The sequence below is a fragment of the Nannospalax galili genome, unplaced genomic scaffold (assembly GCF_000622305.1).
Source record: "Nannospalax galili isolate Female #2095 unplaced genomic scaffold, S.galili_v1.0 scaffold278, whole genome shotgun sequence".
NCBI lineage: Eukaryota > Metazoa > Chordata > Mammalia > Rodentia > Spalacidae > Nannospalax > Nannospalax galili.
The window spans coordinates 5,406,371-5,433,686 of record NW_008347536.1 but is presented as its reverse complement, the minus strand read 5'-3'; the positions used below and the strand labels follow the sequence as shown (position 1 = coordinate 5,433,686).

The following is a 27,316-nucleotide window of genomic DNA, read 5'->3' as shown; positions in this document are numbered from 1 at the left end:
GACAGAAGAGGTAATTAAATCCCCTGGAACTGGAGTTACAGATGGCTGTGAGCTGTGACGTGGGTGCTGGGAACCGAACCCATTTCATTTCATGCTCTTAGTCACTGAGCCATCTCCACAGCCCTGGAATTCATGATTTTCTAATAGGACACATTATCACACATATTCAAATATGTACAGAGTTCTGTTGAAGTCAGACTGTGCTGAGTTTGAATAGCACTCAGTAGCTATAGTTTATCCCCAAAGTAATAGCTGACATGTTAGGCAAATGTGACTTTTCCTGAGAATGAGAATAAGCCCAATTAATCAGTGAGCATATCTGACCTGGTGTAGTCATCTTCAACCAGCATGTGCTTTGGAATTGGTGAGTACCTTCCTGGAGAGATGGGCGGCAGGGAAGTTTTGTATTCTAAAGTGCCATTGTTGCCAGAGAGTAGATGATTTTCCATTGGTGGAGAATAAGCTAAGGAATTGGGGAGAAAAAAAGAAATGGAATCAAACCTGTTAAGTGGGTGATTCAAAGTGCCATATCATACTTCAGAGGATATGATAAAAATACAAAGGCTTTGCTACATGCCAAAGATTTTTTTGTTTCCTAAGTGGAGTGAATTGCTGTTTGCATTTCACATATACAAGCACATGGTGACCTTTAGAATGAGAAAGATCAATAACAGTTATATTTGTAACCCTAGTTAGCATAATTAGGTGATAAGAAGAACTGGAAGAGAGACTCAACACATGATTTCAGAACGATGATTAATTTCCTATTGAAATAAAAATGTTAGCTTCTAATTGTAGGGTTCACATTTACTTCACATAATTAATATCAACCATCAAAAGTTAAAAGGCTTGTAAGGAATAAATTGTCATACAAGGCTTTCTCCCTAAATATGCTGTACTTTCATCGCAGAATGGCCACAGTCACAGGCATCTCTTTTTCTATTTTTGTTCCCCAATTCCTCTTTTATTGACATCTCTCGGCTGGGGCTCCTATTGCCCCATTCTCTCCTCAGAGCTACTTGGTATATTCAGATGTGCCCTGGAAATCCAGCTCTGATCATGTTCTGTTGCTCAAATATTCTCCACCGCCACTGTTCTTGGGAATAGAACACAAATTCTCTCCTTTATGAATCTCATAGAATTGACCTATTTCAACATCTCTTATACGTACTGTCATCCTCCAACAAAACCTGTGCTTTCTGGGACTGGAGAGATGGCTCAGAAGTTAAGAGCACTGGTTGCTCTTCCAGGGAACCAAGGTTCAGTTTGCAGCACCCACATGGTGGCTAACAACTGTCCATAACTTCAGCTCCAGGGGATCCAACACCTTCTGTTGTCTGCCAGCATAGCACCCATGGGTACACTTACATGCAGGCAAAACACACAGGTAAAATAGAAATAAAATTAAAAGATTAAAAAAACCCTGCTTTCTGGTATCTGTACCTTTGCTGCACTGCCCGAGTAATTATAATTTTTCTTTTCCTGCCTCAGCTACAGAAAATCTCAGCATTTCCTGTGACATAATTCAAATGCTAGTTCTGCATGATGATTCCTCTGATATTTCAAAGACAGATTAGAAATATCCCTCCTTTCAGTCTCTAAAGGATATTTACTTTTACTTCTCTGACATTATACACTGCCTCTTATTCTGCCAAATTGTTAACCAGTCTAGTCTGCTTACTCTCCAACCATACTCCTTGAAGGACATGACTGTTTGCTTTTGCACTCAATATGTATCCCTTTAATTGATTAGGAAGTTTTGTGTCCTTCCTTTTTCTTCTCTGACATTGCTTCCATGTGTCCTTTTTGAATGGCTCATAGACTCTTCAGGCTGACTCCTTTAAATTCATCCAGTTCTAAGGGCTCTGAAATTTGAAACTCTTTCTTATCCTAAGGTAAGGCTAATCTCAGCTTACTGCCTTCTTAAAAAAGATATACTTGAGGGCATGACATTTCAGATGCTTTATTAATAATGTAACAGCTAAGGCAATGAACCCTCAGCTAAGGTTATCCAGCTCTTAAATTTTTCTCAAGAGAAATATCTAAATCTAAGAAAGATTCAACAACTTTCTTCAGACCATAGTACTAATTAGTAGGGGGTCCTGAGGGCATTCTGAATGCACAGATTCACAACTGAACTATCAAAGTTTCAAATCTAACAAGCTTACTTCTGTCAACAAAAATATCCATTACATTTACATAAAAAGACAATTATTTCTAAATTTAGTTCCCGAAGACAGAAGAGAAGACACAAGACCTAATTAGCAGCGGATTTTATGAGATTCCCAGGATAGTGATTCATGTTAATTGTAGCCCTAGAACCCCTGCCCCACCCACCTCTACAGTCATAATGACTGTTCATTTTCTTGATTCCATGCAATAAAACAAACTAAAGATAAATGTTATGATGATGACCGAAGATGATAATTTCATCATTCAAGGGAACAAGCCCCTTCTTTGGGAGGAAGTGTAGAACTATCTATGGTTTCCTTTGACTGCATCTATTTACTACTCTACTGCTCTAGAGATCTGAATTAATACAAGGGAGTATAAAGGCTTGAGAGCACTTATGCTCTATGGGAATAAGAAATAATCTTTGGTAATATGTTAGACCTGTGCTATTGTAACCACACTGTTATATACCACCAGGATTTCCATAAAGGTGGACCTGCAGACTCATACAGGTGTCACACTTCCAAAAACTAGCTAAGATCCTGGAGAGCAACATGGAAATGACATATAGAATACTTCTTTGAAATATTTCCAGGAGCTAGACAAGAATGAAACTATAAGCAGAAGTCTCTGAAAATGGCTTTGTGGAATTCTAGTTTACACAGCCAGCAAGCTATTCAGAGATGACACAGAGTGCAGTACTTACAGTGAGTAATATCAGGTGGACCATAGGGATCAGTCATATAAATGGTGGTGGGTTTGCCAACTTTTAGATATACGACATCTGATGTATTCTTCAATATTGCTACAGCCTCTTCATGTGTTACTTCTTCTAAACTATAGTTGTTTACCTGAAAGGGAAACAAAATCAGTATTATAGTTAAGCATACGAAGTTAAAGAGAAATGCCCAGCCAGCAAGAATGATATCTGAAACTATGAGCTTATTTAAAGGTTAAATGTGAATGATTAGTTTGTTATTTATAGCATTCCTCAGCAGAAGATACAGTGTAAGCATTAACCAAAGCATGCAAGGTATAGCCATTAACACTACAACTTGGATGATTTATTTGGGGTAACTCCTATACACAGAATTACTAGACCAAACTGTAATAATGTTAATACAATTTTTGACACCTGTTTTGAAAATGCCCCTTGAAACATAAGCCATTTTACTTGCATACCATCACTAAATGAGGTCTCTGCTCTAAACAAGCCCACATTCTAACAAGGCCAAATTTGTGGAATGAATAACTTGGGGCAGGGAGAGTGAATGCAAAAGATACACAGGTATGGGGAACACAGGTGATGACTGAAGCCTTTAATTACAGATAAATAATGAAAATAATAGAGCCAGCAGCTAAACATTCCTGTCACATAATACTATACTAATTATAACACTAATAATTAGGTCCATCTCACAGATGAGAAAACCTGACTATTAAAAAGTGCTTCACTTAGAACAAAGTGGTCATGTAGGATACAAAGGTCAAAGACAGCAGCTGGGTCATAGGTCTGCTGAAGGAAAGCAACAAGACTGTTCTCAGTGCTTCTGTCCAGGGCTTCTACAAGCTCTTCTCTCTCTTTTGGAGAACAGGGTCTCCTTCCAAGGTGACATGAAAGCAACATATGGTGAGATCATGGGCTTGCAGCTTTAAGACCAGATGCATATACAGGTTAGAAAAGTTGGGCCATGCCTGCCGTGTTGTTCTGGTCCCTAACTCCCATGGATATAATAGAAATTTGTAAACAAATGTGCTTCCAAACCACTCTGCCGCTCTGAACAAACAACTATAATGTATGCTGTGAAACTATCTTTGAGTTATGACCAGGTTCCTCACTAACTGGGGAAAGTTATAAAAGTAAGAGCGCTCAAGTGTTCCCTCTGGCTAGAAGGCTCTTGGAGCCTTGCTCTTCTCTCTCTTCCTTTTCAGGTCCCCCTGCTATGCTGCCTGTGCCTGCCTTCTCTCCCATTCCTTCACTTTGAACTCTCGGTGTTTATTAACATCTACCATGCTCTGCCATCTCACGACCTCACACTGCCTCTGGTATGACGTGTTGTTCCCTCTTATTTTCTCCTATCTCAAGGTCTGACCGTGGCTCCTGTGTCATAAAAAAATCTCTCTCTCTCTCTATATATATATACACATATATATATTTATTTTCTGAAGGGTAATTTCATGCCAGCCCCCTTCCAGTACCTGCCATTTTATGTTTCTCTTTGACATACACATCGTCAAGCATCAGAAAACCCCAAGTAATCATTGCACTTCTTGCCTGACCCGGTGGTGACTATACATTGTATTGTCCTAACACACGGCCCGAGTCAAAAACACGTCAGAACCATGGAAAGCAGCTTAATCTCCCCATCCTTTCAAAACTTTCCTATACATTTGATGGTGCACTCATTTTCAGGCAGTCCCACTTGTAAATAAGAACATGAGGATCATGAACAACAGTGTACAATGTGCATAGAAGTGATGTTTTCTCTAAAAAACTGATTGCCCCCAAAAGGTAGCCCAGAATGTTGTCATCAATGACCCAGAAACATCTATAATGAGAAAACAAAAGAGAAACAGAATTTGGTGTTACAAAGATGACAAGGCAACTGAAGAAGATCCTGAAGGCCATCCACTAACTGGATCAGATTACAAGTGGCACCAGAGCTCTGCTTCTGACAAGACTCATTGTCTCTCTCCCCAGGGTAGAGAAATCACACAGCCCATTAGATTATCAGTGAAAGAGTAATGTGGTCAGAGCTTATTAAATTCTATCTTTTGCCACTTTTATGGTGGGAAGTGAATTTTAAAGACAGACTACCATACAACCAAGAAAATAATTAGATGAGGATGCAGAATTTAAGACAATAAGTACAAAAGAGTGGCTATTGGTTGGAATGATGGTGGTAGTTTGGTTGGCTTTTATTTGGTGACTGAAGAATGGAAACTGACATAGATTTTAGTTATGGAGCAGGTAGCATATCAGGTGATTAAGACCACATGATTTTGGGGCTGGGGACATGACTCAGTGGGTGAAAGTGCTTGCCAGCAAGGCTGATAACCTGAGTTAGGAGCTCCAGAATCCATGCAAAAACTGGACAGAGTGCAAGCATCTGTAATCCCAGCATGTTTCTATAGGCAGGACACAGGCAGATGCAGGAGAATCTCCAGGGGACCAGCCAGCCTGGTTTACACAGTAGCAAAGAGATCTGACTTAAATGGAAAGGTAAGGACCAATACTTGAGGGTTGTCCTCTGATCTCCACAGGCATGCCATGTCATGATTGTGTTCTCGGGGCCCACACAGGAATAAACACACACACATGCTCAGATATACTCAGACGCCCCCCCCCATACGTGACAAGGGTACGTGTTTTCCTCTCACATGCACTCAGATTTGAGAGTTTGGTGCTTCCTAGTTCCATTACTTTGGAAAACCTATTTAACCTCTGAGCCTCAATTTTGAAATCTGTAAAATAGGAATGATAATAGTTACTGCCTCAAAGGGTTCTTGAGTCATGTGTTGGCCTGTGGAAAGTGCTAGAACATTAAGGTTCATAATTAATGTTGCTTCTAATCACTTTTACTATTGTTATCTCTCTCCCTAGGACACAGGATTTCTTAGTGAAAATTTTCCTGCTGATGATTTTTCTGTAAACATCTGTGAACTGATGAGTTTAATCAGGGTTCTTCTGATGAGGCTTCTGTGTGGTCTTTAAAAAAATGAGAATAGTATGGGATCTGGACCAAGAAGTGCTCTTTTGTGCTGAAGTATTCAAAATTGTTTTTCACAAAAGTGGGTTTGTTTGGGTTAATTATGTGTGTGTATTATACTATGAACTCTCAACAGAAAGGGACCACAGCTGGAGATGATTGCATTCAGAGAGAAAGGACATTTTACTGATTGGCTAGCTGCTCCTGCCATTGTTTCTCATTGTCTTTTAAATTATATTTTTAAATGTTGCATCAAGTATTTGACTATGATGGGGAGCACTGAGGAACTGGCCCAGTTTCAGGGAAAAAAATGGCGTGCACTTGAATGAAATGCTGTCTTTGGGAAGTATTCCACAGAGGGGGATGGATGTGCAGCCTGGTCTCAGACTTGCAATAGGAAAGAAGAGTGGAGCCAAGAAACAGAAGCCAGTGGTAAGATGACTCATCAGGCAAGAGGGCATGGGACTCATGCACAGGGTGGCAAACCAGCTGAAGGAGGAGGTGCTAAGGGACTTGCAAGAAGGGAACATGGCTGGTCTAATGGAAAGTCAAATGAGTGACAGCAAACATCTATGAGATAAAGCAAAGGGGGGAGGCAGAAGAGGTGGTGATAAGCAGGATTCTATGAAATGCAGACTGAATAGTTAACCTTTCATCTGCATGCAAGATTCTCCACGTGGGGGGGATAAGATGGGAGATTAGGGACGAAGAGTTGCTTAAGACACAGTGCAGGTAAATGTGGAACTGAGAGACACTAGAGAAATAATCTTACACTCTACTATTAACTTTTAAAAGACAGTGGTTGATTAGTAGATTGTGAAACTAAGAAGGGGATCAATTCAGGGCAGTAATATCAATGATGTGAAAATAAAAATGCATAAACCAAGGACAAAAAAACTCTACAGTGTATTGAAATAAACTGTTGCTAACAAATTTCTTCTAAAATAAGTATGTTGCTACTTTGTTGAAAGTACTGATCATTTCTAACAGTTTTCTGGTGGAATGTTTGGAACCTGTTACATATATCATCTATAAATAGGGATAATTGACCTCTTCTTTTCCAAGTAGTGCTCCTTTAATTTCTTTGTCCTGTCTTACTGCTCTAGCAAGAGTTACAAACTTTCTATCGAAAAGGAGTAGAGATAGTGGACAGTCTTGTCTGGTTCCTGATTTTAATGGGAATGCTTCCAGTTTTTCTCCATTTAAAGTGATAGTAGATGTGGGTTTGTTGTATATAGCCTTAATGATGTTGAGGTACGGCTAAAATAATAAGTATCAGTAAATAGAAAATATGTTGATGAGAGTTATCTCAAGATAATCAGTATTTATTGTTTATAGTGTTTTCAATAATTAGAGCATGTATTAGTATTTTGAGGCTAAAAATAACAGTATTTGACCAAGGTAAGAAAACAAATGAAGATGAACAGAAACCAAACAAAGAGGCCTAATTATGAGTCACACATAACATGATCTCATGAATAATGGAACTTTGAATGAAAAACAAAGAAGGTAACACCTTATGCATAGCTGATTTAAGTGGATTAGAAAGATTAGAAACACAAGTCAAATGCTACATTTTACTATTTCTAGAAATGGAGGCCCTGCTTAAACCTAGTTGTGTTTTATATATATTACTTTATTGAAAAGATTCATGATTAAATAAATTTAAGAATTATAGTGTTGACCAAAGTGACAAAAGTTAAATGTTTCTCTAGTGATTTTGAAAGCAGACTCAGATCTAATTTCAGTTTTTAATTTCATGCTTTTGAGTTACTAAATACATTTACTAATAATTTCACTTTCATGTATAAAATGAAGATAATGCTCATCTGTTTACTGGATGATTAGTGTTTATAAGACAGAACTGATACCACGACCCTGCAGAAACCCTGTATAAAAGTAAAATGGTGTGTGCAAACAGAAATCAAATGATCACCATTAGATACTGAACTGCTACTGATCCTGTTGCTAGAAATGGGTCCTCCTGATTAAGCTTTTTTCTATGAAAACTGTCACCCCCTACGTTGCTCAATACTTATCTGCAACACTTCTTCCTACCTTGAACTTTTCAAGGGGAATGATAAAATCATATTCATGTTTGCATTTTTCTACATGAAGCATTATTAATACCTGACACTTAACATAGTGTTGAGCTAAATAATAAGATATAAAATAATAATTGTACCATGCTTAAAGGGATCAAATTCCCTACTTTATAGAAAGGGTGAGGCAACTGTGCTGAGTTTCTTTTTAACATTTGTGTTAGTCAGGAAGGTAAGGAAGAGGCTTGGAGGTCATTCAAGCAACCACACACATTTATTGGATGCTTGCTTTACGCCAAGCACAGGCTATAAGGAGGGAAACCTGGGACAGAAAGTGAGTACCAGGTCAGGTCAGCTTATAAAGTACAATCAAAGCTCCAGTAATGTGAATTTTCTTCCATGATAATCATTCACACATTTCTTAACCCTTTCTTCCATATAAAAAGAAAGAATGTGAGAGTGACATTTTGATTGACTGAAGTTTTCTCATAGCCCTGGTCACCAAAATGGGCAAACCCCTGGGTAGAAGAAGAAAACTTTTAATATTCTAGTAATATTTTTCACATTTATATTTTCTTCTCATATGTAATAAACTAACATAGATACATATACCACTTAAAGATGCAAGTTTTTGTGTTTTGGGGATGGGATGCATACAGGGCCCTAGGTTCAGTCCCTAGCACCACAAAACAAATAAACCAATAGTTAATTTCTAGAAAACCAGTGAGGGGCATGTGCAGATACTAAAACTACTAATAGTGATGAATCCTTGAACTTTGGGAGACACCACACTATTGAGGTCAGTGGCAGAGTACTTACCTAACACACACAAAGCCTTGAGTCAAATCCTTAGCACTGTTAATAATAAAGACAGTAATAAAATAATAATTTTAAAATGACATATGAGATTTATAGAGAAAGTTATATAATTAGGATTAATATGCTGAGTACATGAAAAATAAATTAAAAAGGAACCAAGAGAAAGCTTTAGCCTTTATATAATCTATATGACTGCATTGTGTTGCATTTAATGTATTGCATTTGAGACAAATTAAAAGGGAGCCCAAGAAATAATTATCCAGGCTTTTTCCTCTGGTGTTTCAAAAGCAAGTTTAACTGCAGGGGACAGATTTTGAAGGGTGAACTTCTAAATGCCTTCCAGAGCTCTGCAGGAAGCTGCTCCGTGACAGTAGTACATCTGCCGAATGAGAACCACCACCAGAGTCACTCGCAGGAAGGCAGCAGCAGGACGGGGGCTGAAGCAAGGTTAGGTCAGGCCTTACCGGTTCTTTGCTTCATTACATGAGAGTCATTTGGAAAATCACACAATCAAAAATGAGTATGTCCCCTACCTCAGAGGTTCTGATTTGTAAATTCAGGATTGATTGAGGATTAGGAATTCATAATGTTCAAAAGTTTATCATCCAGTGTGTAAATGAGACAACCAGGGGGATTGAAAAAAAAAAAAAAAAAAAACTAGTGAATGGAACTGCACTTCAGGGTATCACTGTGTAGGGCTGTGTTCTAGTTGGCCTTCAAGTGCTGTGACAAAACACTCTGACCAATATCAACCTGGGGTGGGGCTGGGTTTATTCTGCTTACATCTCTTGGGTCATAGTTCATCACTGAGGGAGCCCAACGTAGGAACTCAGGGCAGGAACCTGGAGGCAGAAGCTGAAGCACAGGTCGTGGAAGAATGCTGCTTACTGGCTTGCTCCCCTGGCCTGTGCTCACCCTTTCCTATAGAACATACGACTACCTGCCCAAGGGTGGCACTGTCCACAGTGGACTGGGCCCTCCCACATCACTCAACAATCAAGAAAATGGCCCCACAGACATGGCCACAGGTCAGCTCAATGGAGGCAGTTCCCCAATAGAGACTCCCTCTACCCAGGTGTGTCACGTTGACAACTAAAGCTATCCAGCACAGGCTGCATCTGGTTTCACAATTTACTAGTGACATAAGACTGGAAATTCTCTGAACTCCAATTTTCTTTTCTGGAAAATGGGAACAGTGTGGCAAGTACTCCAACTACCTCTCAAGGGCCAGGATGAGGTATGAGTGAAGTTGTGTAGGCACAGGCCTTTTGACAGTAAAAGTGTGTTGGTGGCACGGTGACAGTTCATGGCTGTTTCCAAAGGCGAGAATAACTAACTAGTGAGGGTCCTTCAATGCCCTCTTTCTCACTCAGATAATTTCCATATATTTACACCGTCTTCAGTATGATGCTGTTGCTGATATTTGAACAAAGCCAGGTAGTTTTATAAATCTACCAAGAGTCTACCAACTTAAGACCTTCAGACCCTGCATTGTTTCTACTCATGTTCCCTAAACTCATTTAATGTCTTTACTATTACATATTAACTGAGAACTAAGAGCTGCTGGCACACAGCACATCCCAGAGTATGCTCCACTGAATTCCAGTTGTGGATGTTTTATAAGTATTACTTTAAGAAAGGTATTCTATGATCAAGGTTGAAAAGTTGATCAGAATTAAGTATTTCTTGACTGGAGGACTTCACAGATATTTAATATGCTAAAGTTTATTGAGGATTCACAGTAGGGTTACATCTAAGTTTCAGAATTTCCCAACCTATTTTGACCTTAGAGCCCTTTGGAACAAGACTAATATTTTAAAAAATATTGAGAAATATTGACCTAATAGTAATAAATATGCTGCTATGGTATAGAAGACCCCCAAATGACCATTGGTGCACCTGCATGTCTAAGGTGATGAAGCAGAATTAGTGGGGCTGCCCGTGACAAAAATTCAGTTCTTCAATGTCTGAGTCTGGTATTTTCCACTCGACTTCAAAACCTTTATTATCTTTCCCTCCAGTTACTACTTCCCTTTAAGGAAAGAAGACATGAATTCATTTTCTACAAAAGGTATAAATTCTCTTACTGACATTTTTTTCTTTAAATGTCAAACAGGGGTAATAGAGGGAAAAAAAGCGTAAGATTTTAAACCTTAAATTATAATGTGAAAAGAGCTTGACAGCCAACAACTAATGTTACCACTGTAAAAAGACAGATGATCCTGGACTCAAAGTTCCTGTTATTATACAGAAAAAGTGAAAAAGATCACAAGTCTATAATATATTTGGCTGTTTGCAGCACCTTAACACAAAACAGTGAGTGAAAATATATGAAAGAATTACACAGAAACCTTTAATGCTGCCAAGTGTTGACCATCTGTCCCAAGAAATTCAAGCCCGAGAAGTAATATATTCAGAGACTTCAACAGTAAGTTATTGTTATAATTATTGTTGCAATTCACAAAAATCTGATGTCACTGCCATTCAGTTAAGGCACAAAGCTCTAGTGCCATGTGGTGAAAGAAATTTAAAAAAATTATATGGAGGAGCATGACACCAAGTATTTAGATAATGCAGGAAGCAAAAGAGTGACCTGACCTGTCACACACTTCATTTGAGACACTAGACGCTTATTGCAAAGGTGACAGACAAGATAATTCTCCCTTACAAAATACATGCAAAGGTCAGATGGTACAAAATTGCCCATGTCTTTAAAAGTGGGGTATAAGGAAGTGAGGACGCCTTAGATGTTTAAAGTTAAATCTGTTTACAAAGGATAAATGAATGTGTGATAACACCAGAAATGAGGGAAAATGTGTCAAGTATCTTAAAAGACAAGGTAGTGGAGATGTGGCAGTACAACACTCCCAAACATGCACAGAAGAGTTAATCCTCTCCTTTTTACTTCTAAGGGACAGGACTAAATAAAGGGAGAAAAATATTTCAATGTAATGGGAAAAAATACCCAGCAATGGTTAGTGTCTGATGGCTAGCCTTGGGGAAATGTTCAATTCTTCACTCTCAGAGGGGCCCTAACAGGGGCAAGACATCACTTTGCATGGCTGCTTTTCTGTGGGATTCTGATGTTCCAAATAAAGATGACATTTAAGAATTAAATCCTGAGATAGAAGAATTTCCTTGCTATGCTGGAAAGCTTTAGTGTCAACTTGACACACCTGGGTTGAGGGAGCCTCAATTGGGGAACTTCCTCTGTTGGACTGGCCTGTGGCCATGTCTGTGGGTCATCTTCTTGATTAGTGAGTGATGTGGGAGGGCCCAGCCCACTGTGGGTGGTGCCAACCCTGGACAGGTGGGCCTATGTTTTACAAGAAAGCAGGTTGAGCAGGGGCCAGGGGAGCAAACCAGTAAGCAGCATTCCTCCATGGCCTGTGTTCCATCTCCTGCCTCCAGGTTCCTAACTGGAGTTCCTCCCCTTAGGCTCCCTCAGTGGTGAACTGTGACCCAGGAGATGTAAGCTGAATAAACATTTTCCTCCCCAAGTTGGTATTGGTCAGCAATGGAGAAACAAACTATAACACTGGCCAAAAGAATGTAGACTATACATGGTATGAATCAGGTGGTGTCCAATAAGAGAGCTATTATATTTGTGAAACTGAATGGGTGATTACTAAGATCACCCCTTACTTCTATCCTCATCCCACCCTAATCCCTCCCCCCAAATACTGCCCTCTCATATAGCGGAGGTACCTGGAGACCTCCCAGAATTTGTAGATATCTAGCCACAAAAGTCTAAGAAAATAGAGTTTAATTAAATTTTTATCTTTTGCCATCCTAGGGATTGAATCTGGGGCATTGCACGTGTAGAGCAAGCATGAGTCAAACCCCAGGCCTGGGGTTCCATTTTAGGTCATTATACTCAGAGAACTCTAAGTGAATATACTGGGGGAATTTTTCCTGAAAACTGAGAGAAAAAAGTGAGTGGTGCAAATTTCTTTAGGAAGAACAGCATAGAGAAAATACGCAGTGCAGTCCAGCTGGTAAGTCATAGACTCTAAATAATCTGTACTTCCTTTGGGGGCAGATGAGTAGACAAACAGAAGAAACAGAGGCTCGGAATGTAGGGAAGAGGGGCCAGACCAGAGTGGCAGAAGGAGAAGATCAACAGGTATTTTGGGGCTGAAGTAAGATCATTGTCTTCGCGGTAGCTTCACAGACAGTCTTTTAGTGGTTATTCATTTATTCTATTTGCTTTCTGAGTCATTTTTATTTCAGATTATTTTAGAGTGAGTCATTTTCTTTCATTTCAAGATTCAGCTTGCCAGGGGCCTTGGAAATATTCATTATGTTTTTCCTTATATAGGAGAAAAGAGACCTATTATTGTTGAAGCTTCATTTAGAAAACACTATGTCTTAAAACTTAAAACAGTTAAGAATTATGTCACGACTATTTTTGAAATCATTATACCTACAATGGGTACATAAAACACTTATGGAAAAATATCATAGTGCCTGAAAAATCCTTTGGAGAATTATTATTTGGATGAAGAATTTTTTCTGAATTTGAAAATAAATCTACACATATAAACACAGCTTCAAGAAATCAACACATACACCTACCGTGTTTCAATAGCAGTAGTTGAAGAATTGCTGGAAGAACTGCTATACTTAAACTCTCACAGAACAGGTATCAAAGGTGAAGCTACCCACTACTCAAAGTCAGTTAGGGTAGAGTAGCAATAAAGGCTCATTAAGAGAAAACTCCTGATCATGAGACTAGAATCTCTGGTGTGGGTAGAGACATATCATTCCAGTTGGACCAGGTCAATCACCCGGCCAAGGGACTACACTTAAGAAGCCAGGCTTACCTTACATCGAGTCAAAGAAAGAGAAGGAGGAATAATTAGCCTTTTAGTGAGATATTGTGCTTTTCCTTCCCAGAATTCTACTCCCTTGGGCAGTAGCTTACAAGACCATACCTATACAATTTTGTAAGTCTGCCCACTTTACTTAATTATCCAGAAAAGCATAACTTTTCTTTTTCTTCTATGTCTTTTCTAAGCATGCTTTCCCTAACACTTTGGGCTTCTTTATTCTTTCTCTAAAGCTCCCCTCCCATCAAGTGACTACTTGTCTGCCACTTGTCTGACCTCCATGCAGGCATAAATGGGATTTTTTCTCCTTCTCTCTTCCTCTGCTGAGATTTACAACTTGCTTGTCCTGGGGCGTTTTTCTTTTAAACTCTACTGAAACTGTATTTATTTATTCATATTATTTTTTTATTTTCATTTTATGTGTATGTGTGTATTGCCTGCATGTACATAAGTGCGCCCGTGTCATGCAATGCCCGCAGAGGACAGAAGAGGCCGTTGGATCTGCTGGAACTGGAGTTTCAGACAGTTGTTAGCTGCCATGTGGGTGCTGGGATTCGAACCCGGGTCTTTTGCAACAACAGCCAGTGTTCTTAACCTTTGAGCCATCTCTCCAGCCCCTTAAATTCTTTTATTAATGAATCTAAGGATCTCAGGAGGGGGCTCTGATTTCTCTAGTATCATTTGGAAGCCATGAATGGGTTCCCCTCAATTCCTGTAACAATTACTTGAAAATGAAACTTGCCTCCTCACTTTTTTTTGAAGTTTACTATTTTTTAATTGAGTGTTTTAAATTTCATACAATATTTTCCACTCAAATCCAGACCCCTTCCCTATACATGTCTCCCCCTATCCCCCCCACTGAACCCTATGCACTCTGCCATACATGCTGAGTCCTATTCATTCAGGTGTTTGTACCCAAATGTCCTTCAGTGTAAATGTGTCCACTGGAGTCTAGTCAGCCCATCCAGTGGTCGTATGTAAGTCATACTCTCCTTCACCCAGCGGTGATCAGTCTCAAATAGTTTTCAATCTAGTGCTGGCCTGTCACCTATTTCTCACCTCCCCTTTGGGCCTTATTTAATTGAACTGACATGGGTCCCATTCACGATGCCACTGCTGCCACGGGCTCACGTGAATACGTGTCCAGTGGCCTGGAGGCCTCCACCTCCCATGAATCAACCCTGGCTCTTACAATCTTTTTCCCTCCTCTTTGACAATGGTCCCTGAGCCGTGGGTGGGTGAGGTTCATATAGTCTCACCTCCCCTTTGGGCCTTATTTAATTGAACTGACATGGGTCCCATTCATGATGCCACTGCTGCCACGGGCTCACATGAATACGTGTCCAGTGGCCTGGAGGCCTCCACCTCCCTGTGCTCATGAATCAACCCTGGCTCTTACAATCTTTTTCCCTCCTCTTCGACAATGGTCCCTGAGCCGTGGGTGGGTGAGGTTCATATAGGAGTCCCACCCTACACTCTAGTCTCTTATTCTCCAAAACTTGGCCAGTTGTGGCCTTCCGTGTGCATTGTACTCTGATGTACATGGAAGCCTCACTGGTGAGAGTTGAGAGGTGCATTAGTCCTCTCTCTACCCTTTATTCTGTTATGCTCCATGAGCCTTAGTTGTAGAGATTTGACTGCAGATGTGTCTAGTCCTGGGCATCTCCCAGGTGTATGTTCTCTGTGCCTGACCAGATGTGCACCTCTGCAGTAGCCTCCATCTGTTGCAAAAAGAAGCTTCTTCAATGAGTGCTGTATGGCATGCTTGTTACTCTAAGGGAGGTCTCTTCTATCTGGCTTTATTTTATTCTCAAGAAATGAAGTTCATGTTACAGAGAAAAAGTTGATTATGTCTTAAGCCCACAAAGTAATTGTTCTAGTTTGGAAGAAGCAATATCATAAGAGTCAGTTTTTATAATTCAAAGCATTCAAGGAAACAAAAGTTTTATAGTTTCTTAAGAATAAAAACAGTGGTGACTTTAAGAGGTAAAGAAGCCCAAAACTCTGAGTGGCAAGTTTGACTGAAGGTCATTATTTTATGGATTTTTGCCCATGCAGCTTGACCAGATGATATCTCATGACAGAGTTCCTTCCCAAAGAATGGCTATCCCATGGGGCGTGGTAGGTGGATAAGAGATATGTGTTAAAGGAATTGAAGAATAGCTGAGTTGTGTGCAAGTGCAAAGAAAGAAGGAAAGAACTGATGTCAAAGTCAAGGAAACTAATGCCATCAGCACGTACAGGAAACAGTATTGATGGAAGCCAGATTGCCTCAACTGGAAGCCAGCTCTGCCCTTTATTAACTACAGGTTAAGTAGTAAATGTCTCTAGACTTGCTTCGTTTGCTTATTTGACATGTGCTGAGTGAGAAACATGTTATCTTACAAAGAAGCACTTCAAGAAGTTTATTATGAAAAACAGTTAATTTCAAACTTATGTTAGCTACCAAGATAAAGTTACTTTTGTAACTATGAAATTAGACCACAGGGATTAAACACAGTCTTCCTAGAGTCTAGAGAAGTAGGTTTAACTAAAAAAATGTTGAGGCTTTACCTACAAAACTTGTATATTTGTGGAAATCAACTTTTTGTTGAGTTTTATACATCACTCTCCTCTAACACATTTTATAAGGGGTAGACATAATGGTTCCTTATAGACACAGGTTATATTAATTTTGTCAGACAGGCATTATCCTGCTTGAAAGCAGTTCAGATGGACTCCCTCTCTCATAGTGGGCATTGGGCCCCATTTCTGAGTTTCCCTGTTAGCTCTAGAAAGGGAAGCACTATTACTGCTCCATTAATATTTAAATTACTATCCTAAAAGTTGGAGATTTCAGGGCTTTGTTGAGGCCCATTGAAAGAAATCTTCCTCCTGTTAAAGGAGTGGCTATGACATTCTAATCTGCTCCCAAAATGAAAACATTACATACTATTGTCTCCTCCTTTAAGATTTAGTCCAGCTGGCTCTGTCAATTACCTGGGCAGGTGAGCCTCCTCTAGAAAATTAATTCACTTAGGACATGCTAAAGAGACAAGGGAATAATTATCTCCTTAATGAGATAATGGAATTATCCTTACCCAGAGTCCCTCCCGCAATACAGCCACTTACAGAGCCTCCACCTTATAGCACTGTTAAGCCCGCTGCTCAGGCTTAACTAGGCATAACTCAGGCTTAAATAAGAAAAGCTTATCTTTTTCTTTCAGATATTGGCTACAAGTCTGAACATGCTTCCCTTGACACCCTGGACTTTCTCATTCTTTCTCTGAAGCTCCCCTCTCCTTCCACTACGATGCTGCTTACAGATTTTTATTGCTGAACATATACTGAAGATTAAATAAGTTAAAAGTGGAGCTCTAATCTGATGGTACTGACAGCCAAGAAGGAGAAGAGAAAGGAATCCCTCTCTGTGTCAATAGCAACATGTTGAAAAGGACTTGTGAGAAGGCAGACAGAAGGGCGCCATCTACAAGCCAGGAGGTGCACCCTCAGCAGAAATGTAATAGCTTGCAATCCTCAATGTTTCAGTCCTTGCAACTCTGAGAAAATAAATTTCTATTGTTTAAGCCATCTAGTCTATGGTATTTTGTTACAGTATCCTGAGCTAAGATGATCACACAGTGGGAAGGAAGAACTTTATATTTATATGAAGTTTTGTTTCAGTCACACTTACCATTAGTAGTCTGTCTCCTACTTGCAACCTCCCATCTTTCTGTGCAGCTCCGCCATCTATAATTTTCGTTACATAAATGCTGTTGTCTCCAGGAATGTGCTGGTTCCCCACACCTCCAGCAATACTGAAGCCTAAACCTAGGGGAGAGGAACAGAAAATAGAAAGCAAGTGAAATTATCCACATTTTCAATTTTAAAAAAATGTGAAAAGATCCTCAAGTTTTTCCCAAGAACAATAAATGACAGCAAGGATTCTACTGAAATCAATTTTGATCTCTAAATACTGAAGGATTACTGATTTTTGAGGATGAAAGCAAACATCTTTTGGTCAACCACATATGAATTTCAGTTTTCTTTCATTTGATAACTATGCTCCTAACTGCTACTGTTTTTTAACTAATGAGAAACTGATGAGTAATCACTCATCAGAACAATTAGGGTAGAGGCACGGTGAGACCCTAGTGAGCCAGGAGAAACCAGTGCGGTCCCAGTGGTACACAGCCCAAGGTCACTATTGCTCTACCATAGAAAACAGAAGCACCACAATCATTCCAATACTCTTGACATTGTAGAATAAAAAATATAGCTATGAGAAAGTCAATACATACTGTGGGAGAGGACACCCTGGACCTTTATGTCGCAATTTCATAAAGTAGATACTAGATGCTTGCCTTATGTGTTTCCTTCTCTGGCCACATTGTTACATTTTTTAAAGTTCCAGACAGTTACTGCTATTCACTGATAGTGAAGCTAGTAGCACAAAAACGTGAATCACCACTGTGCACAGTGTCAAGAATGAGCAGAACACGCTTGAACTTTATGATCTTTTATAACGAATGGTAGAGTGAAAAGTCATTTTAAACACAAACCTTTCTATTTCAAGAGATAAATGTTATTCTACTATGGCTTACAAAATGTTTATTTTTGTTTAACTATGGAATGATAAGAATAGGATGTTTTAATAATATTAAAGTTATTCTAGATAAATGATTGATAGAATTTTTAAGAATATGAAGCTAAAAATTCCTTTGAGAATATAGGTATGTATTTAGTATAATACTTATAGCAAATATTCATTTAGAAATCATAATATGCAAATTTACTCAGAATTATAGATAGATATTAATCAAAGGCATGAAATTAAAGCCAGAATTTCTATAACTTTCTTAAAACCTGCACAGATGAAGCCAATTAGAAATTCCAGTATGTGGACCATGCTCCAGGCCATGGACTCATAACCAAAGAATATTTGGACAACACAAACTGGACAAAATGGGCTTTAAAAAAAGAGAGGTTATGAAGCTGGGTGGGTAGGGAGGTAGGGACGATCTGAGACTATGTGGGGGTTTGTGAATATGATAAAATATATTGTATGAAATTCTCAAGAAATAAGAATATTATTTTACAAATCCAGCATGGGTGGGGGGAGGGGGCTTCCAAGGCCCCACCTCTGGCTGTGGATGGCTGCTGGTGGAGGGAAAGACACTTTTCTTTAGGAGTGGCCACCTGTAGACTCCCCATGCTTCAGTGGATGGTGCCATACCAGTGGACTTGTGGGCAGCATTAATTGGACTCAGTGGGTTAAATGGGGGACATGAGAGAAGCAGGAAGGGTGGAAATAATGCAAATACAATACTCATGAAAATCTTAACAAATAAATTAATTAAAGATAATGATTAAAAGAGTACATGAAGTTGGGAGGGAGATGTGAGGGGGTTCCTAGGGAAGTTGCAGGGGGTGGTATGGGCTGGAGAGGATCAGGATACACTGTACACATGCATACAATTTTCAAAGAATAAATGAAATAAAAACTATGCACTGAGTTGAGTACCCGATAAAGATGTCATAAAATTTTTGACACTTCAAACAATAATAATAAAAATATTTTAACAAATATTAGCTCCGTTTCTTCATCCTTTCATTTACTAAACACCACTGTAAGCTTAAGAGAGCCCAAACAATTAATGGCAAAGTGATGACTTAGTAAATTATAAAGTAACACCTCTGAATTGTATTAAAAATGCAGTGATTTTGCTAAACTAACTGTAACAGTTAAAATAAATGGAAAATGGATTTAAATTGATAGTGCAATTAAAATCAGTGTTAACTAATTTCCTACTGAAATGGGTAATTATTCTTTATTGATGCTTTGCCACCCCATAGACCCATGAATACATTTGTCTTTGTTAAGACTTTAAGAATATTTTTAAGTAAAAGATGACCAAAGAATAAATTAAAGGCCCCTAAATTGGCACATCAGGTCAACTTTAAAATACACACTGGCTCATTTTGTTCAACACTGTAACCATAACTTCACTGCATAAATGAATACAAGCACGGTTAAAAAATAATTACAGTAATTAATTACAAATAGTTACATGTAACCTACTGCATTTATAACACAACAGAGGTTGTTTCAAATGCTGTAAAGAAAAAGGTTAAACACAAATCTAGCAACTCTGAATTACTTCCATTAGACCTGCAATAAATGCTAAAGACAATCTTAGTTCCAGAAGAGCTATGGTGTACATCACCACCAAAAGAAGATGAACTCCCACAGAGAGAATAACTATGTAGTTGACATTTGAAGTTGAAGATTGTACCACGACAATGAAATCGCTACAAATACTATGGACATAAATACATCAGCTAAGAAGTGAGTAACATATTTTTTTTGAGATTAAGTCTATCTACTTCTTTACACCTACTGACTCTGCTCAAGGTGAAATGAGATATTTTTAGTGCACATCTCTCTTTAACCCAGAGAATGCCTCTGAGGGCAGAGAGCTAAAAGTGTCCTTACTTTGATGACACATAAATATATTTAAAAACTCACATTTAATAAATATCAAATATATTTCAGATATTGTTATTAATGTTATTTTGGTGCTTTGAGACAGGTGCTTTGTGATATCCAGACTAGACCTGAATACATGATTTTCCTGCCTCAGATTTCCAAGTACTGGAATGCCAGGTATGCACCACCATATGTGGCCATATTCTAGATACTCAGTTCAACATGGTATATAATGTGTAACTTATGTGTACATCCAAAATACAAGTTTATTTATAGGTAGAAGAATCATCTGTTTTATAAGATTGAATCTGTCCTCGTTCATTCAGTCACACATTAATCCATTTAACCAATATCTCCTGAGTATGTTCTATGGTTATCTTGTTTTCAGACAGGGTCTCATGCAGTACAGGATAGCCTAAAACTCTCAATGAAGCCAAGGCTGGCCTTTCACTCCTGGTCTCTTGCTTCCATCTCCCAAGTACTGGGATTATAGGCATGTACCACAATACCCACTCATTCGATGCATTATACAACTAGTTTTTGCCAAATGTGGCCAAGAAAGCCGTACGTTATATTTATTTTGTCTACAATTGACAGAAACTAGCTAGAATACTCTTCTTTTAGGGTCTTATTTTAATCCCAGTTTCCCTAGGAGCCTTAATTTGACATCCTTATTTAATACTGTCCTGAACTGTATACCCTACTGTGATAGTTTTAATTCTCAACTTGACATAATCTAGTATCACTTTAGAGAGAGTCTCAATGAGGGTTTGTCTACATCAGGTTGGCCTGTGGGCATGTCTGTCGGAGACTGTCTTGATTATATTAATTGATGTGGAAAATCCAGCCTAAAATAGGTGGTACCATTCCCTAGGTTTGGGGTCTGGATTGTATAAAAGACAAGAGAGTGAGCTGAGTACAAGCGTGCATGCATTCGTTCATTGCTTTCTGTGTTGACTGTGGATGTAAGGTGACTAGCTGCTTCCAGTTCCTGCTGCCTTGACTTCTCCATAGTGATCTGTAACCTGGAACTTGACTCAAATAAACACTTTCTACCTAAAGGAGCTTGTGTCAGGGTACTTTATCACAGCAACTGGGAAGAGTAATGCACCCATCCCCTCACTTTGTTCTACATTCCATTTCTCTTAGCATTTACAACCATGTAATACACTGTATAGGTCATCTATGTGCCTTTACTTATTTGAGATGGGATCAGTCTATAGGCAAGACTGGCTTGAATTCTTGGGCCCATGTAGTCTTCATACTTTAGTCTCCCAATTAGCTTGGACTACAGGTACATACCATCATATACTTTTATGTTTTATCATCTTAGTGAAAATGTAAGCTCCATGATGATATGGACTTTTGTTTCATATTGTGTAGAGAGCAAAGCCAGACACCCAAGCTGTGTCATAAATATATATTTAGCAAGAGAAATAATGAATGATTAAAAGAGGAGGAAGAAAGTCACAAGTCTCTGAAAAGAATTATCCTTTAAATAAGAAATTAGTGGCTTTGAATTAGGGAGAGACAGAAAACTGAGCATCTTATTTGGAACCTGTGGCTCTAAGGTGCTGCTCTGGTTTAAAGGATTTGAATTAGATCTCCACCCTCGGTCTGCACAGAGATTATGCCAACTGCAGAGCAGGTGATGGAGCAACATCAGAGCTGACATCACATCCAGACTCCCTCATCTAGTAACTGTGGAAACTCCTTCCTTAATTTCCTCATCTGAAATAACAGAGTGAGCACATCTATATCCCTCAGAAATTGACACATAACAGACTCTGCATAAATAAAATCTTTTGTTTTCAATAAGGCCCTAGGTGGCTTAGAAAACCAGACACTTAATTTTTGATAAAATGTGACTGTTGAGGATGTATCGTGGTATGATAGACATGTGGAATGAGAGCAATGTGACTTCTTACAGGATGTGGAAAAGGATTAACAAAAGATTTAGCACTTCAGCTGGGTTTGAGGTCAAAGAATTCATAAAAGAGAATGCACCTTTGACACCTTCTCATCCTCTGAATTCCAAACAGACTGAGTGACACAGAGCCAATAAAATCCTAGCTCTGCTGAGCTTGAAATGGAAGCAAAAAAAACACCAGAGAAATCATGAAGACATGCATTTGTGATGTGATGAGCTATCCGTACCTGGATCCTATAATAAGATTACGAATATTTGAGCTAGCAACACCCAAAATGACAACACTCATTTGGGGGAAATGTATTTGCAACAGTTAGAGAATTGGTCACCATTTTGAAAAGAAGCCTCCACAGTCAAGAAAAAACTCCGGCCCTCAATGATAACAAAATAGTCAACTGCAAAATCAATTCAGTGAAGAGTGTTGATAGGTCTCACTAGAGACATCTGTCATTATATCACCCACTATGGAACCTTGGATTATTAAAATTAAAACTAAACATTCAGATGTATCCTGGTTATATACAAAGCTGATGCTTTATATGCAATCAAGTCACACAGGAGGTAAATTTAACAGATATTTCTGGACTATAGTAAAGGGTAAAGATATGTCAGACTTAACCACCTAATTCCCAAGTAATTAAAAAATGATCTGCTTGTCAAATGCCGATGTGCTCACAGAATCTCAGGATTCCATTGGTTGGGCACGGCTGAGTTTACACTGGATTTTAGCATAGGAAATGTAGGCACAGTGCCACCAACATCTGAACTGTATTAATGTCTTTAATTGACCTTTTCCCATACAGAATCTCTTCCTCACTGTTTAAATAGAGGTCAGTGAGAACATCAGAGTTCACGCTTTCCCTGGTTGTCTGCCTACGCTGATGGGGAGGTGGTGAGCAGCGAGGGCTGAGGTAGAAATCTTGGCAGCATAGATTGATACTGTGCTTCAGAAGTTCAGAATAAAAACTGAAATGCTTAAAAGTGTCATATGATCACAAGCTGCTAATATATTCCTTGTGGGTGTAAAACACTAAGCCCTGTCATGTCTGAGAACCATTCAATAACTTGGTTCAACTTCATTTTATGTGACTTTACTGGGACAGCCCTTGAGGGCTTCTCTGAACAAGTTGATATTATTAAACAGCTTGGTTCTGTCACAGTTTGTGTAGGATATGCCAGTGAGGATGTTCACTGCTTCATCGGAGTGCTATTCTGTACATTCTATGTATGCTTTTATTGAACATGAAACCCCAAATCTATGCTGAACTTTAGCTGGCCTATCTTAGAACACACCTATACTACATAGGCAACTAAATACCTGAATATACACGTCAGTTAAAAAGAAAGAATTAAAATAAAAATATCTGTCCCTGAGTCTGGTCAATACTTAGACTATTTTGACATTTCTTTGTGCTTAGAAAAAATTTTCTTCTTTTCAAAAACATTTTTATTGATTCGAGAGTTTCATACAATGTATTTTGATCTTATTCCGACCTTCGTCTCCCATCTCCTCTTCATCTTATCACTCTCCCTACTTCATGTCCTCCACGATCTGCCTTTGTTTTTAGGTCTATTGAGTGTAATCTGTGTTTCCCGAGTATTCTTTGGTGTGGGTTTATCCCTTGGAGTCTGCTCCACCTACCAGGTGTTACACCAGTAAAGAAAACTAATTCCCCCCTCTTCCAGCAGCTATCAAATACCAACAGACGTTGATCCAGGACTGGAACTTCTTGCTCACCTTCCCTATCCATGCTGGATATCTGAGCTGGACTTTCATTGGTTTTGTGCATGCTTTTAGAGGTACTGTAGATTCATATATGCAACTGCCCTGTGGTATCCAGACAACATGGTTTCCTTGTATTCACGTAAAACTGTTCTTAAAATAACAAATATAGCAGAGCATTCTGGTGGACTCCTTTAATTCCAGCACTTGGGAGGCAGAGGTAGTCAGGTGTCTGTGAGATTGAGGCCAACCTGGTCTATGTAGCTAGGTCCAGGCCAGCTGTGGCTACAGGAAGACCCTGTCTTAAAACAAACAAACAAAACCTCCCAAATCAAATATGTACCCTATATTTTTATTTGAGAGAGTAATGAATCTCATTGGACACTGTGAATATTTTTAATGAAAAAAATCAAAACATTTTTATATTCTCTGGATGCTCTCTGGGTTCAACAAAGTTTTGGAGTTGAAAGAAGTGGATTTGTTTAAAATTCCCAAGGTGCTAAAAGAGCCACCCAGTTAACTACTGCAGCCAGTGCTGCAGAACTCTTCTACCACGTATTTCATGAACTCACCCAGCCTTTAGCACATCGGTTTCCTACCTGCTGTTTTCCCCAGGCTCCAAGGAATAAGTGTCATGTCTCTTTTCTAAGCTACCCCCTACCCCTAGAAAATGACTTTCTATTCCTTTCTTTTCTCCTCTAGGACTGAACATTCATCTGTCCTGTCCTGGAAGATCTTTGTTTTAATTCATCACAAGCTCCTTGCTGTAAGAGCAGAAGTTTGTGAACAGTGATCTATAGGTCCCAACTCCATGACCATATTGCAACCCCCTTTAATCCCTTCCAGTTTTCATATACCACAGTCTACTACCATGCATTCCTTATGACTTGAAATAGTTCTTCAAAAAAAGAAAAAAAAAAGCTAGCCCCTGGCATTGTTAGTGCGGTCATTTGGAATCAGAAACGCACAGGAATAATGCATATGATGATGGAAACATACTGGAAGAACAGATCTATAAACCAAGAAAAATCAAGGATTACCAGGGATCTTACAAGGTAGGAAGGATAGAACGTAGTCTCCCCCTGATCCTTCTACAAGGAATCAACCTGTAGACACATCCAGCTCAGACTTGTAACAACTAGGTCTGTCAGAGAAGAAATCTGTGTTGTTTTAGGCCATCCACATTGTGGTATTTTGCTATGGCAGTTCTGGGAAATGTCTGCAACAACCAGTGTTCATGGGCTGATGTGATTATATTTATATCCAGGTCTTTCTTCTTTTTTAAATGAAAGTCATATTGAACACGGGCATATATGAGGCATTTTAACATTGCCTGCTCCTGTAGTGAGATGGCTGTGTAAACTGCAAACGAGTTCCATCAGATGAGAACCTTAGCCCGTTATCCAGAATTTTCCTGCATAAGGCCTATAAATGTGTGATATGCCTTTGCTGCTTTTTTAAATTACCTAGAGCACTTCTGATTAATTTTATATTCCTGCCTTTCAAACATTATCTTGTTCCTTTTATTTTTCTTACTACTTTTCTGTTTTCATTTTTCTCTGCTGACTTATCTTCCTTTTTTTGTGTGTATGTAGTGTGTGTATGTATGTATGTTTGTGTGTCGTATATGTGTATATGTTCATGTGTGCCTGCATATGTGTGCAAATGGAGTCTCGAGGCTGATACCTGGTTTCCTCCTCTATCATTCTCTGCCTTATACTCACTGAACCCGAAGATTGCCATGCAGGCTAGGCTGGACCTCCCCAGATCTGCCTATCTCCACCCCCAATGCTGGGTTATAGGCACTCAGGGCTCTTCCTTCTTACAGGAATTCTATCTTCCTGACTGTTCCTTACTTTTCTGCTGCTAAGTTTTTCCGTAGAAAACCTGATTTTTAGCTAGGCTGATTTAATGTTGTGGCACTCATTTCAGATGCCTGTGGATTTTAATTTCTAACACTATCTAGTTTTGGTCAACTTTAACTTATGACAACTACTTTTTTTCTTTTTTAAAAATATATTTTTACAGAAAGACTCATTGATTTTGCTAATAACACTCAGATGTTGGTGCATGCATCTCTAATCTGTATGTATCTGATTATTACTAGTCATACTCAGTTGCACTTGGATCCTTTGCACCTGTGTATGGATATAAAGTCAAATAGCCACTTTTGAAAGAGATGTATCTTTGCTCTAGAAATTGTTATTGAGCATGTTAAAGCTGTAATGAAATGCTTCTTCTAAAAAATAAAAAAATATTTTTAATTGAATTTTTGTAGATTTCATACATCTTAATCATATTTGGGCCCCCTCCCCTATCTATAACCCACCCATAGCCCACCCACAGGACTTCATGAATTTTGTCATATATGTTAAGGCCTATCAAGTCAAGTTTGTGTAGCCAGATGTCCCTTCATATGAATTCATCCACTGGAGGCTGTTCAGTCTGTCAAGGGTCTCTCCCTTAAAGAAGGTCAACTCTCCTGCAGCCAGAAGTGATCAGCTGCAACTTATTTCTAAGTCGCACTTGGATAAACCTAGTTTTCTATGTCATCCTTCTGTACTTGTATTTAACCCAAGTAACAATGATTAACGACTGCTCATGCGCCAAGTTCTGGCTGAATCTGTGGCTATGTTAGTGAATTCAGTATCTGTGGCTCTTGTTCTCAGGTAGGTTATTTTCTCGTGGGGAGCAAAACAAATGTAGAGGCCATAAAGATGCAAAGAGGCAGAATGAAAAAGTGTCAACAGGAGGAACTGTGACTACGCAACTGCATAGTGGGATGCCTATGTTCTATTGGAGATCAGAGATGGGGTCACAGGTTACTGTGGGTTACAATATCTAGCCTGAAGAGACTGAATGGTAAAAATGAGCCAGGAAAAGAAGGGCATGAGAAATTACCATGCTGCAGAGAAACACATCCTCATGGACCAAGAGTAGAGAGATGCCATGACTAGAGAAACTGAAAATAGTTCAGGTGAAAGAATTTTAGGCAGAGTGCAGGTTCCTTAAGGACAGGGGTCAAATTTGCTGTGTTCACCAAAGTACATTCAGCTCCTGATACAGTACTTAACTTGGGAGGAATGAATGGACACAGAAGTTCGTATTCTCTACCAAATTCGAAGGGAAAGGATGTTGAAAAGTAATACTAAGATCACAGGCATAGTGACAGGGCATGGAAGAACTGCTTGTCTTCAGTTTACATTGATAACAACAGAAATGGTTATTAACCAAGGAAGAGTAAAACAAGACAAAGAACTGAAGAAAGCTTGGACATTTTTAAACAGTTGCCTGGAAGAATAAAACATAATTTATTAGAGAAATGCACAAAATGTGCAAAAAAAACCTGTGCTCTGTGTCCAGTTAGGGCTTGAACTATATACATTATTGATAACAGTCTAGCTTTTTGACTTTGTATTTTAATAATGAAATGGAGATCTTTTTTAAAGGTTAAAACCTCATTTAATTTTATGTCTTATAGGGTTTATACCGAGTACAATATTATATAACTGTATTATTTCAACTGTAAATCTAAAAATTTACAGCCAGTTTTGAAAGAGATGCATCTTAGCTCAGGAAATTGTTATTGAATATGTTAAAGCTGTAGTGATGGAATGCT

The 27,316-nt window shown here is 38.9% G+C and overlaps 1 protein-coding gene across 13 annotated transcripts in view; it reads right to left on the bottom strand.

The window, feature by feature from the left end:
- Window positions 1–27,316, bottom strand: part of Dlg2 (discs large MAGUK scaffold protein 2) — a 2,328,307-nt gene that overhangs the window by 554,899 nt on the left and 1,746,092 nt on the right. For all 13 annotated transcript variants that reach the window (XM_008844185.2, XM_029568893.1, XM_008844178.2 and 10 more), the window contains 3 exons: window positions 17,249–17,385; window positions 2,879–3,023; window positions 325–463 (listed from right to left, as the gene is read on the bottom strand). In XM_008844185.2, coding sequence (XP_008842407.2) covers window positions 325–463; window positions 2,879–3,023; window positions 17,249–17,385 — 421 coding nt within the window. The remainder of the gene's footprint in view (window positions 1–324; window positions 464–2,878; window positions 3,024–17,248; window positions 17,386–27,316) is intronic.